The sequence below is a fragment of the Lemur catta genome, chromosome 25 (assembly GCF_020740605.2).
Source record: "Lemur catta isolate mLemCat1 chromosome 25, mLemCat1.pri, whole genome shotgun sequence".
NCBI lineage: Eukaryota > Metazoa > Chordata > Mammalia > Primates > Lemuridae > Lemur > Lemur catta.
In genome coordinates this window covers 1,543,446-1,558,258 of record NC_059152.1, presented here as the reverse complement: position 1 = coordinate 1,558,258, position 14,813 = coordinate 1,543,446, and the positions used below count along the sequence as shown (strand labels likewise).

Here is a 14,813-nt window from a genome sequence, read left to right as displayed (position 1 = left end):
GTAAAATTTAAAAATAAAAAGAAGTTAAAATAGTTAAAAATTTGTATTCAAATGGGTTACAAATTTTTCAGTAACTAAAGTTTCCCCAGTCAGTGTTTGAGGGTCAAAAAAAGACAAAAACTAAGTATATTTTATTGGGCAGTCTCTCATAAATTTTTAGCTCTGAATGAGCTAAAATAAGGACAATTAAATGGCCAAAGTAGGAATTTGAGTCTTTCCCATTGGGCAAGTAGGCATGGTTTGTGAGGTGACAGTAAAGAACTTGCCTGGGGACTATTTTAAAATGTATGTGATTTCTTGGAGGTCATTTTCCTTTTTTAAGCTTCACCCAAATTATATCTGTAATTTAGTAACAATTTTATAGGCTTACTTCCTGTTTTTTTCTTGTTGATAGTAATTTCAGACTTCTGTATTGGATTTAGATCATACCTATCTCATTAGAAACCTTCATTAGAAGTAACATGTAAACTGAAGAAAGGTAGTTGTAGATAATAAGGAGGAATCCTTTTTTTTTTACAGCCTGTTCAGTCTGTAGAACATTCTAGGATCTAATAAACGATGAAGATTAAATCTCTGGCTGAGCCTCACATCATCAAACTGTTTAGGTATTTATACAAAGAAAGGGGTTCCAACTTTTATCTCACTTTAAGCATTGATGAATCAATTGCTTTTAAAGAGTCAGTTCAGCATTTTTTGAAGTTGCTCTTCACTTTTCTAATTGTGTTTAAATTTACTTCTCTTCCCACCCCGTCTCCAGAAGAAGAGAATGTAATATAAGCTTAAATTTGTAATAATATTGTAGACAACTATTAAGGTTTTTTTAAACATAATTATCTTAGTTATATACCCAGACACATTTGATGACTTAGTCTAGACTAAAATTGTGCTTTATTTTTTAAACGTGAATGTTTTTATTGACCCAATCCACTTCCCCTGCACCCCATCCCCCATTTTTAAATGGTTTCCAGTCAGATCATACTAGGAATAGCAGAAGTTGCTCTCATGAGTCAGCATTTTTACTTTGGGTCAAATATGCTTAGCCATGTCTGGGCAATTTGGAATGGGTATTTGAGACCAATAACAGAAAACTTTTGTATGTCTAAAAATGTTTGGTTCTTTATTTTTAATATAATAGAAGTATGCTTAACAAAGCTGTTCAAATATTGACTTGACATATAAAAATTAATACATTTTAAAATCAAATAAGGAGTTTTGAGAGCCATGGTTTAATGTAATTCATTTCCCCTTTCCTCTGAGTCATGATTTAATTGATAAAACTTCGTTACAGCCTTACTTCAGAGTTAGTCAGAACCACTACTAAGTTAGCTAGGAGGCTGCCCTTGATGGCCAGACTTTGTGTGTATCATAACTTCTGAGTTTTTCTTTCATGTTGAGTTCAGTTTAATAACGTGGGAGGAGAGGATAGAGCAGTCCAGTTTGGGCAAGGGATGGTAGGGAGGCAACAGCAGAATTGACTGTGTGAAACTGTCATTCGAGTTTCCAACTCACTTATCAATTTCAAGTTATTAGATACTAAAATAGAGAAGGAAATATTGCAGGGCCCAGAGATGTTGAAAAATCATCAGAGACCAGAACTAATCTCTTGAAGGTCTAATTGAGAGTTGGAGGAAGATACAAAAGAGAGTTTATTTCCTCAACCTTTTTTTTCTTTTTTTTTTTTTTTACATTTACTGGTTTATTATAAAGGATATTACAAAGCATATCGATGAAGAGGTGTGTAGGGTGAGGTGTGGGGGCAGGGGTATGGAGCTTCCATGCCCTCCCTGGTGTTTTTTCCTTTTTAAGAAGCTCAAGATCTTTAAAATATATATATACACTAGTAGAGAGAGCCCTGTCCCCTTCTCAGCAAGCTGTAATTTTGGCTGATTTTTTTTTACAACTTCTTTAGTAAATGACATTATTTGTTAATTAAAAGGACTTTATTTCCTTGAGATTATGTTTACATTTTAGAGTTTTAAATTTTGGGAGGTAAAATACAGTTTTACTCCCCATCCTTATCCTAATGTGTCAAATACTTAAGGTTGAACTGATTTTTTGGAGAATAAACATTTCTTTCTCAACCAAATCTCTAGCTGTGCTTGGCTAGCAGCGTGTTAGTTGCCATGCACAATACCAGGAGTTGATATCTGTTTGAGGATATTCTTGGTCTTAATCTGGATAAAATGACTCAGAGAGAAATGCTCTTATGCTACTTTTATAGCATTCCCTGTATATACAGAAATATGTGTTTATATTGGCATCTCTCAAAGTTTTGGTCTGCCTTCCTCTTCGCTCCTGCCCTGCCTCTGCCCCACAGAAAGAGAGTAACATGCTCTGTCAAGATCTTGGTGGGAAAATAAGGGGGAAATAGCACTTAGGGCACTGTTCCTACACACATTGGAATGGAGGAGAGGGTGGGCATGGGACCCGATTGATGATGGATACAAATAAACAATAAGTAAATAAAAGATTTGCCCTGGATTAGAAAAAGCATTCCCCAAATTCCCAATTGCTAAGAAAATTTAGTGAAGAAAATTAAATGCTCTGGGCAGTTCCATGTGGCATTTAAATGAAAAAATTCTGCAACTAAATACAATCTCAAGTTTGAATCAAAAATAATAGATGAAATGAGACTTTTGTGTATTGACCAATGGAACTATATGAAGTCTTCATTTCATAAAAAGTTGAGTTTTTTTTTTTTAGAAGATAAAATGGTGAGAATATCCAGAGTAACTTGAAATATAAAATCCATTGATTTTTAGATTTTTTGTTTAGTTTTTGGTTTTTGTCACTTGAACTTCAAAGTATTTTTTATTTGACTATAAAGGTTAACTTCAGGCTACATATACACCAGTATACTTTTCAGGGCATCTTGGTAATTAAATCTATTTCTGAAACATTAAGTCAGTCTAACTTTATGTGTAAAAATTGGTAAGTGTAATTTTCTTAGATTTACAGGAACTTCTCTCAGTTTGAAATTTTTTCTGTTCTTTAGCTATAGATTTAAGGTTAATTATCAAACGTAAGCAATGTATCTTATTAAGGATGTGTTTAAATATATGCCTAATTTATATGAGAGAGTTAATTTTTGTTTACTTTCCCTAAAAACGATTTTTATAAGCTTGTAGTTTATGCTTCTCTTCTAAATACTCCTTGATGGAAAATCTTGTAGAGCAGTTGATTTTACTCCTAATTCTGCAAATGCAATTTCTCCACACCATTTTGTGACAGCTGTATATTTTTGATGGTTTAAAAGTATCTTTTTCTGGCTGAAGAAGAAAAAGCTATAATTTAGGTTTTTATTCTAAGTGGACTTGAGATCTTTACCACTATATCCCTTGGAGTCTCTGAATATGGCTAACATTTCCTACCTGCTAACTTTTCTCCATGTATCAGTTGGCTTGCTCAGGCTCCACAAGCAGCAAATATGAGGAAAAGATCCCTCCAAGCAGAGGTCCTTAATTAGGTTTAAGGTTTAAAAGAAATTCTGAACATGCTATTCATAAACATCTCTTTTCTGTAGTAAAAAACTGCTAATATTGTGATGATCACTTTCAAATTAAAAGTAAAATAATAAAGTAGCATTAAAAAGTATTAAATAGTCAAACACATTTCAGGAAAAAAAACTAAGTGTGAAAATGCTTCACAATAAGCTAGAGGGTGGTTTATCCTTTGTGGGAAAAGAGCAGATAATAATTGTGCTTTAGAGTTAAATGCTTCAGTGATCTGATTATTACAAACACACAAATACAAACATTGAATCTTTAAAGACTTAAGTGCAGCCTTCTGATGTTGGCAGCCCTTTATATCGTCCTAGAAGAGGGTCCATCATGCTTACGCTTGTCCACTGTAGTCATGGGAAACTCAGTGCTTTGCACACCAACCTGTAGTCCGTTTGTTGGACAGCTCTTCTTACTCTTGATGAGCTAAAATCTGACACTTTTCTGCTTCTCCTGAGTAGCTCTAGTTCTGCTTGCTGTTCTCCTTGGTCCGTCTGTCATCTTGTGACTTTTAAACAACTCCTCTATTAACTGGTTTTTCTCCAATCTTTTCCAAACTTGTTGCATAAAACCCCGCGATGCCCTAGTATAAAAGTCAGTATTTTTAAAAAGCAAATATAGAATATTTGGAATAGTTCTAAATTTTCATACAAGAAATATATTTCTAGGGGAATGTTTTGAGAACAGAATTTAATTTTTTCCCATATTGATGCTTTAGTCACTAATGATCTTGTCTGATTTGAGTTTATTCATTCAAAGCAGAGTTTTAGTAAGATGTGGAATTGATCAAAGTCCCATTTAATCTACTGTAGTTCTATTGAACCAAAATATTTTGAATCATCGTGAAACTTTATGAAGTTATTTTCAAAGGGCATAGTAGAATGCTTTCTACTGTTCTGTTTAGGCACAAACATTTTCTGAAACTTCCATCAACCTTTTTCCCCTGACTGCTGCTTTCTGTCATGTCAGAGGATGAAGTTTTTGCTGCTGCAGCAGAAGTACCTAGAATACCTGGAGGATGGCAAGGTCCTGGAGGCACTTCAAGTTCTACGCTGTGAATTGACGCCGCTGAAATACAATACAGAGCGCATTCATGTTCTTAGTGGGTAAGGAGGCTGAGTTCTTAGACTCAGGTCAATGAAGGGGCTGTTATGTTCACAAGGTTACCACGGGCCAAAGTTACATTTCCTTAACATTTTTCCAAGATACAAATACCTAATTATTGCTAAATTCTTAGACTGATATTTGTCTGGGTAAATTCACTTATCTGTGTACAGACTATTTTTGTCATCCTTGGAAGCTATCCCTATTAAGATAGAGATTTAAGTAGGTGAAAGGAAGAAGAAATATACATTGGCTGTGAAATGCTATTTCAAAATCTTTTATAAAAACCCTATGACATAGATCACAGTAAGCAATGAGGATTCCAGTATTGGTGCATACAAACATTTTTTTAAGTGAATACTTGTCATGTTATCAGGTCCTTGTTAAGCATTTCATTTACACAGTCTCATTTTGTCCTCACATCAGTACTTCAAATGTTAGAATACCCATAGTCTTGGCCTTGGGCCTCCCTTGTTTTCTCTAAGTACACGCTCTTTCTAAGTAATCTCATGCTGTACCATGCCTTCACGTACTATCTATATGCTAATGGCTGTAGCTATATGCTACATCTGCCCTCTCATCTGAACTCCCAGTGTGTGTATCTACCAGTATACTTGGCAGTCTCCACCTGGATATGCAATAGATGTCCCAAAGTTGTGTATTCAAGGTAAAATTCTTGAATCCAGTTGTACGTCTACCCATTCCACCCCTACAGACTTGTAAATGGCAAGACCTTCTACCCAGTTGCTCAGAGGAAAAACCTGAGCTTCATCCTTGCTTTTTATCTTTTAACTTTGACATATATGACCTGACATCCCAAATTTGTCTATTTCTCTCCATGTCCACAATTTCTATCCTAGTTAAGTCATAGACACCTCTCCTAGAATATTGTAGTAGCTTCCTGCCTAGTTGCCTTCACTCTTAATCCCCTGACGTTGCCCTTTTCACATAGCAGCCACAGAAAGACATAAGTAAAACCATAAAAATGTCCTTTTACTCCCTTGCTTAAAACCTTCCACTGGCTTTCCCGTACACTAAAAACCCAAAATTGCTATTCAAGCCCACAAGATCCCTGATCCTTTCCTGTTGTCTTTTCCTTAGTGACACTAATGTCTATCTGTTCCTTAACTTTCCAAGTCTTAAGGCATTTGCACTGCCTGTCCCCTCTAACTTAAATGCACTCCCCCCAATCTTTGCATAGCTGTCAACTGGTTGCTAAGTTCCCAGCTCAAATATCCTCTCTGAAGATTACATGCTGGATATTCTCTGTCACATCACTCTGTTTTAAGTTTTTTTCTTTATAGCATTTTCCACTATATGATACAGCCCTGGCACCTAGAATAATATCTGACACATAATGAGTCTGTAAATACAAAACAATGGACAAAAGAATGGGCCCAAAGAGGTGTAGAGTTCATTTTCCAGATAAGGAAGCTAAGCCTCAAGGAAATTAAGTAACCAGCCCAAGATAATAAAGCTAATAAATCAGAGAGCTAAGACTCCAAGCCTGGTTTGACTGATGCCAAAGTCACTGGTCTTTACCCACCACATCTTTTCCAGCTCCACATCTTGCCATATCTGGACCATTTCCTTAAGTGAAAAACTCAGGGGATAAACTTAATGCTGAAATTCACTTCAGAAGAAAAATTACATGATTAAATTGTATGTACTACAGGGGGGAAAATCATGTGAATGATATTTAGATGATAAAGAAAGCAAATATCTTATGAAAAGGTAATGAGAGCAAGATAATTTGTCAGCCACCTTATCAAGATATCTAGCAGAACTTACTATTTCAGGATGTGGTGGTGCCTCCCTGTAGTCCCAGCTACTCAGGAGGCTGAGGCAGGAGGATCGCTTGAGACTGTAGTGAGCTGTGATCACATCACTGTACTCCAGCCTTGGGCAACAGAGCGAGACCCTGTCTCTATTAAAAAAAAAAAAGATTTAATGTGCATTTTCACAAGGGCACAGAAGCAATCAATAAGTCACTTTTCCAAAATTTAACAGGTGAACAATTTTTTCATGTAATTATTGATAATAAATTTTATTCCCAGAAAGATACTAGAAACAAAATTTTCACAATATCCAACTTCCTATAGGGTGTTTTGAGTATAATTATTTACACTTTTTTTTAAAGGTTTTTTCCTCAGTAAGGCACTATTTATGTATTAAATAGCAAAAGAACAAGTAGTTCTGTTGGATGAGAGGCCATTAAATCATTTAGAGTCCAAGTGAAATATGCTTTATGCAGTTAAGAAGGGGGTGATACTTATGTTACCTGAGAGGTGTCTGATACTTATCATTTATTGAGCTTTGCCTGTAGAGCCAGCAGTAGACCAAGTACTTCATCTTAAAATCCTCATTACCCTATTTAACATATTGATGTATTTTTAATAACCAAGAAGAACCGATTTGTCTGGCAGAGTACCAGACAAAATAGTAGGAGAGTTACTGGCCACGTCGAGTCTCCATGTTTGAATAATGCCTTTGCTTTTCCACTTTCAAAGCCCATTCTGAGAAGAGTCAAGATCAGGTCAGGGCCGGACCCCCAGTAGGGGGCCCATATGTAGTCTGCAGAATCTATGAACTTTAGCGTTTATTCTACCTTCTGCACAAATAATGAGTAATAAAACAGTTCCCCAGTTTTGTGTTCTGGGATCTCAGTACCTTTCACTGGATGAGACAGGATGATTATGCAGTTATACTGCTTCTTGAGTGATGTTTATGGTAAACTCTTAAAAGTATGTTGTTGTTGTTTAATGTAGTATAAATATTTTTGAAGGTTTTGTTTCACTGTTCAGAAGTAAACTTTGCATAGTTAAGAGCAAGTTCTACAGCTAGAGTGCCCGAGTTCATGTTCCTACTTTGCCTCTTAACCTGTGGCCAATTGCTTAAGCTTTCTGTGCCTTGGTTTCTTCATTTGTAAAAGTAGAATAATAGTACTTGTTTCTTACAGGGTTGTTACAAATATTAAGTGAAGTAATATATGTTGAGTGCTCAGAACAGAGCCTGGCAAGAATGATAATATAAAAATATATTAATACATAGCTCAACAATAATGTATCTTTAACTGTTATTGTTACTTTACATTTTAGTAATTGTATGTAGGTACCAGGTTGTATCGATGAAGTGGGTCCACGGTAGAAATTTCTTTGTGATATGTATTAGTAAGAACTGGATAGCCAAATAGTCAGTGTTTCTCAGTTATGTTTATTTCAGATACATGGGTTTGATATGTGTGGCTTTTGCTGTTGTGTTCTTAGGTATCTGATGTGTAGCCATGCAGAAGACCTACGTGCAAAAGCAGAATGGGAAGGCAAAGGGACGGCTTCCCGATCCAAATTGTTGGACAAACTTCAGAGTAAGAGTCTTCATTTTCGAAGTTTCTGTGTTTTCTGTTAGATTAGAAGTAGATACTATGTATCAATTAGGATGACTTGTATCTAGACATACTTTCATTAAGTGGTTATAGGAGAAGAGGGGGCATCCATTCAGGAGTCAGTGAAAGGGTGCTGGTCCCAGAGCAGTTCTTGCATTTGTATTATACAGTGAGGCTCCTCTTGAGATTTTGCTTGGGGGAAAAGTGCTGTGGTTAGAGAAAAAATATGTAAACCATAGCTTTAAGCCATGAGTGCTGTAAAAATTTTGTTGATTTCAATAGTAAGGCCCCAATCTCTTTAGGTAAATTGTTTTACTCTCCCCCAAGTATATTATATCTTCCAAATTACAGTTAATTTTTGCCATATCTTTATGTAAACGACCTTCTTCTCCTCTGTGGTTAAATCATATTCTGTAGTTTTCATGATGAGATGAGAGCGGAGATGCTAAGAATTAGAAAGCCATGCTGTTGGGAAGTATAAGGCATTCAAGGATTGCAGTAGGTTGGCATCGATACCAAAATACCAGTTATTCCCTGAATCTCCACAGCATCCTTGGCATTAGGAGCAATTTGATAGGAACTGGGAGTTGACCTGTTCTAGCCTTTTGCCAAAATTTTGTTCTTTGATAAGGGGAAATTTTTCTCATATCTAGTCTTCTTCTGGTACTTAATCATTGTTAGATTTTGTTTTCATTATTGTCTTTTTTCGTTGTCTTTGTTGTTGCTGGTTTGCACTCCCCCCAGCAAATACTCCTACAAAATAAAGTCCTACCCAAGTATGTACCCATTCTAGTGGCAACATGGCTGTAGCTGCTGACAAATATTCATAAAGCTCACATGTTAAATCACGTTACTCAGAACTTCTCTATTTAAGGGACACAATATTACTGAGGTAGGGACAAGTAGAGCAGAAGATGACTAAATGTCTTAAATAAAAGTTTACGGTTTATTATTTTTTGTTTCTCTTTTTTGAAATATCTTCCATTAAAGCCTATTTACCACCATCAGTGATGCTTCCCCCACGGCGTTTGCAGACCCTGCTGCGGCAGGCGGTGGAGCTGCAGCGGGACCGGTGCCTGTACCACAACACCAAGCTCGACAGCAGCCTAGATTCTGTGTCTCTGCTCATAGATCATGTTTGTAGTAGGTAAGTGGAAAATCACTGGTATGCTAAGATAGGCTAACATTTCATAAACTCAGTTAAGAACTTTATTGAAATGTGTTCTTTTTTAGAGTTCTATGCTGCAACTGTGTAACAGTTCATCTCTGATTTAGCATTTGTTCACAAATAAACTAGAACTATTAAAATTGAAAATCAAGAGAAATTTATGTTTATTTGTATAGTAAAGCACACCTTGAGAATTGAAGCTGGGAAGCTAGTTTTTCCTTACCTATAGGTTTATTATTCGTTTTCTGTGTCTGACGATTTAATTATGGCTGAAATTATTTTCTGCCCGTGAAGACCATGGGAATATTTTTTCCTTAATGAAAGTTCTGCTTTTTAGTAGCAAGTGGACTCCTAAAAATGGTTAGAATAAAGGTATTTACTTTCTGAATTGGGTTTTATTACTATACCTACCCATGTACATAATTTAACTTCTAAGAATGCAAGTTTCTCTTTTAATATTAGCAGTATTTTGACTAAAAATGTCCCCAGTATTTTAATAACAATCTCCAAAATTAAACCAGTGCTTTAATTTTAAGATACCAAAAACAAGTTGTGAAATCTTTCAAACTCCAGGAAGGAAATGATTTGGGTCTAGTGAACCAGATACAAAGGGGAACAGCTGCAGTGCACGTGCTTGACTGTTTTTGCCAAAGATCATTGAAGAACCAATGAAAGTAGCTAAATAAGGAGGACAAAAGTATATAAGTGTGGGGGCTTTGGGTAGAAGAGGAACTTCTGAGTAACCATAAAAATTATGTATATATGCATATCTGTACTTCGATTTAAGATAATTTTTAGGTGTGCATAAACCACATTTGTATGTAGTTTTCACCTCACTTTCCCCACTTGCAATAAAACAATAATAATTGCTCTATTGGCCTTAAATTACTTAAAAGTGTTATTTTATTTAAGTTGAAAAGCAGTAGGAGAAAATAATACAGTAAAAGGCCATATAGTTTTATGGTTCATAGCTCCATAGGGGATTTGAGAACAATGTTAAAATTAAGGCACTTGTTAACCCAAATCTTTTTTTTTGGCTCATAAATTTATTGCTGTTAGAATACATTGAAAAGCAATGGCCAGACTTCATGGTTTAAGAGGTGTCAGTAGGTTAAGGGCTTGCCTTCCTGTTTGGAAACTGAAGTCTATGGGATTGTGACCTGTATTTGTCCTAAGTGCTTTAATTTTCTATGGGATTGTGACCTGTATTTGTCCTAAGTGCTTTAATTTCTTTACCAGTACCTATGAAACTAAATGTTGAGACTGGGTGCAGTGACTGACACCTGTAATCCCACCTCTTTGGGAGGCCAGGGCAGGAGTTTACTTGAGGATGGGAGTTTGAGACCAGCCTGGGCAACATAGTGAGATCCCATATCTACAAAAAAAAAAAATATATATATATATATATATATGTGCGCCACATGTGGTGGTATATGCCTGTAATCCCAGATGTTCAGGAGGCTGAGGCGGGAGGATTACTTGAGGCCAGGATTTCAAAGTTGCAGTGATCTGTAATTGAGTCACTGCCCTCTAGCCTGGGCAGGACTCTTATTTCTAAAAATACTAATAATAAATTATGAAAAATACTTAGTCCAGCTTTTTCCAACCCTCAGGTCAGGGAACAGGCTCCCACAATCCTGTGTGGGAAAGCATTCCAAAGTTTTACATAGGAATGAAAGAGTTCTTGTTCTTCAGAAATAACCATTGATTAGAAGTTCTTCTCTGTAATCTTAAAACTTTGACTCTATGCTCCTCCTAGTTACCACTCTCTCTCCCCTTCCGCTTTACAGCTGACTTCTTGAAGTCATTGCCTACTGTACATTCACAATGTCACTGTCCATACTTTTCCTTCGCTCTTCAGATTTTTGTAGCACTAGGGCTTGTGCAGCAGCCAGAACTGTTGGTGAGGAACATCTTTATAGTTCAGTGGGGACTTTACAGCCTGTATCTTGACCTTACTATAGCTTTTGACTACTCTGCTTTGAAACTTTTCCTTTGACCCTAAAACATTCCAGCCTCTTGGTTTTATTCCTGGCTATTCCTTAGGCTCCTTCCTCTTTACTTGTCCCTTTAATACATGTATGTTCCAGAATTGTTTCCTCCCTCATCTTTAGATTATACTTTCAAGGTTCTGATGACTCCTAGAGACAGGCCAGAGCTACAGAATGTGTCCCCTCAACCTTAGATGCTAATACACAATTTGAAGGTTGCCCAGGCCCCTTAAACACAGCACATGCAGATAGAACTTCTTTCCCTCTCACTTACCCTGCAGAGTCTGCTTGTTTTCTTGAATTCCCAATCTCAGTGAAAGTCTACCATCTACCTAGTTCTCCGAAGCCAAAAACCAGGAGTCGTCCAGCCTTGACTTTTTACTCTCTAGAGCTAGATTTTAAAGACATTAAGGGAGTAATGTTAGGCATTAAGTCAGTATAATATCTTGAGAGAGAGTTGTACTCTATTGGTGAACTGGGAAAACAGAACCTGAATTTGATTCAATTCCTAGTATTCATTTAAAAATCTTCAAAAGAAAAGTTAATCATTTTTATTGTCTGCTTTACTTTGTTTTAGAAACTAGATTTTAGCATTGAAACTAGAAAACTGTTTTCAGAAATTAAATCTTAGCATTAAAATCTAAATACCAGTTTTTCTTTCTGGAGATGAGAGAATTGATTATGAATAAGGAAATGATGACTTTTTTAAAAAATCCTAATCAGCACTGAAAAGTTTTCATTAAATTGTATGTAATTTTTATTTTTCACAGTTAGTCTATGTATATTTTTGGTTAAATTTGACCAGTAAGGAATAATGATTTAAAAAAAAAAAATTTTGTTGTGTGTTTTTTTTTTAACCAGTAACCAGTGGATTGCTGTTTCCACAGCTAAGTATTAATTTTTTTAGTAAAGGATTATTATAAAATATTTATAGAAACTTACAATTAAAAGATTTTTTTTTATTTAAAAACTTAAATTTTTAATTTTTTCTTTTGAAACAGGGTCTTGCTGTCTTGCCTGGGCTAGAGTGCAGTGGCGTCAGCCTAGCTCACTGTAACCTCCAACTCCTGGGCTTAAGTGATCCTCCTGCCTCAGCTTCCCAAGTAGCTAGGACTATAGGCATGTGACACCCTGCCCAGCTAATTTTTCTGATTTTTGTAGAGATGTGGGTCTTGCAGTGTTGCTCAAGCTGGTCATGAACTACTCACCTCAAGCGATCTTTCCACCTCAGCTTCCCAAATTGCTAGGATTATAGGTGTTAGCCACATTGCCTAGCCTTAAGCAAAGACATAATATCACTTGAATACATCTAAAAATGGGCTTCAATATATAGGGCTGTTACATTAATCTTTTTTCTTTTTCACAAGCCTATGCTTTTCCTTGGGTATTAATCTTTTTAAAAGATTAAGTACTGGGCCGGGTGTAGTGTCCCATGCCTGTAATCCTAGTGCTTTTCGGGGGCTGAGGTGGAAGGATTGCTTGAGGCCAGGAGTTTGAGACCAGCCTGGGTAACAACAAACAGCGAGACCCATGGCTCTACTAAAAAAAATAGAAACATTAGTCAGGCATGGTGACACATACCAGTCCTAGCTACTTGGGAGGCTGAGGCAGGAAGGTCACTTGAACCCAGGAGTTTGAGGTTGCAGTGAGCTATGATGACGTCACTGTACTCCAGCCTAGGCAACAGAGCAAGACCCTATCTCAAAAAAAAAAAAAAAGCTTTAAGTAATGATAAAAAATAATGACAATCTAAATACCACTTTAGTTATTATATTCAAATACAATTGATTGTCACTAGACTAGATGATTTGTGCCCTATAATTCTGATTAGGAATCAGGCCTTCTTAAAGATATTTTGCTACCCTAACTTTAGATACGTCTTTTTACTCAAGATCAACTTCAGCCATTTGAATTACTGTGTATTTTATACCTAGATATAAAGTGTTTCTCATTTACCAAATGATAATCACTACCGACAAACATAGGAGGAGGAAAAATCTGTTTCTGATATTGAAAGTACTTAATTGATTGGAATTTTATCGAGCAGAGCCTTGAAAAATATGAATTTGAAATGCCATTTGGAAAGAAAACTGGAGTGAGTGATGAGTTCAAATCCTATTCACTTATTCCTCAGTTTTATGACATCTTGTAAGTTATTTGCGCTCTTTGAGCCTCATGAAAATGGGGATGATTGTACTTCCCTTATAAGGGAACTAGCAGTATTATATATAAAGCATGTAGCACGGTGCTTGGCACATAGTAAGTGCTTAACAAATGGCAGGTAGTAGTGATTATGTTTTGATTCAGATGTAGAATAATAGTTTCAGGTGTATAAATTAAGTTGCTTTAATATTAAAGTTTAATACAGCCTCCAAATAGCCAGATGCTAAGGTAGATTGCCGTATGTGCCAGATAAAGAATGGTAATTTCTTTCTAAATATATATCACTTATCAGGCTGGTGAATTGACAAAATATGTTTTAGAATTATGGATTGCTTGGGGGAAAAATAGGGAAGACCATTTTTTGAGATAAACTTAAAAGTATATTCATTAATGTTTAAATAACTTTTTAAAAATAATACAGAGACTTTATAATGTAGAGCTGTGCTGTCCAAACAGTAGTAGCCACTGACTGCATGTGACCATTTACATTTAAATGCACAGCAATTCAGAGTAAATCAGTCAGCTTCCTCCCGACCACTAGCCACGTTTCAAGTGTTCGGTAGCCACGTGGTGAGGGCTGCCATTCTGGGTGACACGGGTACATACGGTATTTCTGCTGTTACAGTAAATTCTGTCAGTGCTGATGTGTAGCTCTGAGAAGGATAGAATGATTTCTAAAAGTGAGTGCTTGATGGGAATAGTTCCTGTCCGGCTGTCTTTTAAGAGGCAGGCTCTCACTCTGTCGCCCAGGCTGGGGTGTGCCGGCAGGATCATGGCTCACTGCAGCCTCAAGCTCCTGGGCCCCAGCGATGGTCCTGTGTGGCTAGGACTACAGGCATTTTTTTTATTTTTTGTAGTGGTGGGGTTCTCATGATGTTGCCCAGGCTTGGAATAATTGTTTTTACAGTAATTGTTTCCTCTTTAACTTGGTAAAGTTAATCATAAATCATAGAATTTTTTTTGCCTTTGATATATATTCATTGCTATTTATAAAGTACTCGCTAAGTGTCAGATCCAGTCTAAATATGCTTTACATTCTTTATCTCATCCTCTTACTTACCTTGTATAAGGAATTCTTAAGGCAGGTACCATTATCTTCATAGTTGGAAAAATCGAGATATGGAGAGATTAAATAAATGTCCCAGAATCATAGCTAGTGGGTGGCTGAGCCAGGATTTGAATCTAAGTCTGTCAGACTCTACTGTCCCCACTCTGTGGCTTTGCTCTGAACGGCTGCCGCCCCTGCAGTGGACTGCACTTCTGCGCTTTCCCAGAGGTGATGGTGATCATATTTTAGCATCCATTCTATTCTAGGAATTTTAAATATATTTCTAATACTTAAGAATTCTAAGAAACCTGTTAGGTAGATATTACTCTCATTCTTTAGATGTGGGAACTGAGGCTCAGAGGAGTTTATTGACTTGCCAAAGACATCAACGTTTGTGACTGAGACGGACCCAAACCCACTATCTGGAACTGCAATGCCTGTTCTCTTCTTGTTATAC

At 36.4% G+C, this 14,813-nt stretch overlaps 1 protein-coding gene across 2 annotated transcripts in view; it reads left to right on the top strand.

The window, feature by feature from the left end:
- Positions 1-14,813, top strand: part of WDR26 (WD repeat domain 26) — a 42,332-nt gene that overhangs the window by 4,465 nt on the left and 23,054 nt on the right. For both annotated transcript variants that reach the window (XM_045537109.1, XM_045537110.1), the window contains exons 4-6: positions 4,470-4,606; positions 7,871-7,968; positions 8,977-9,133. In XM_045537109.1, coding sequence (XP_045393065.1) covers positions 4,470-4,606; positions 7,871-7,968; positions 8,977-9,133 — 392 coding nt within the window. The remainder of the gene's footprint in view (positions 1-4,469; positions 4,607-7,870; positions 7,969-8,976; positions 9,134-14,813) is intronic.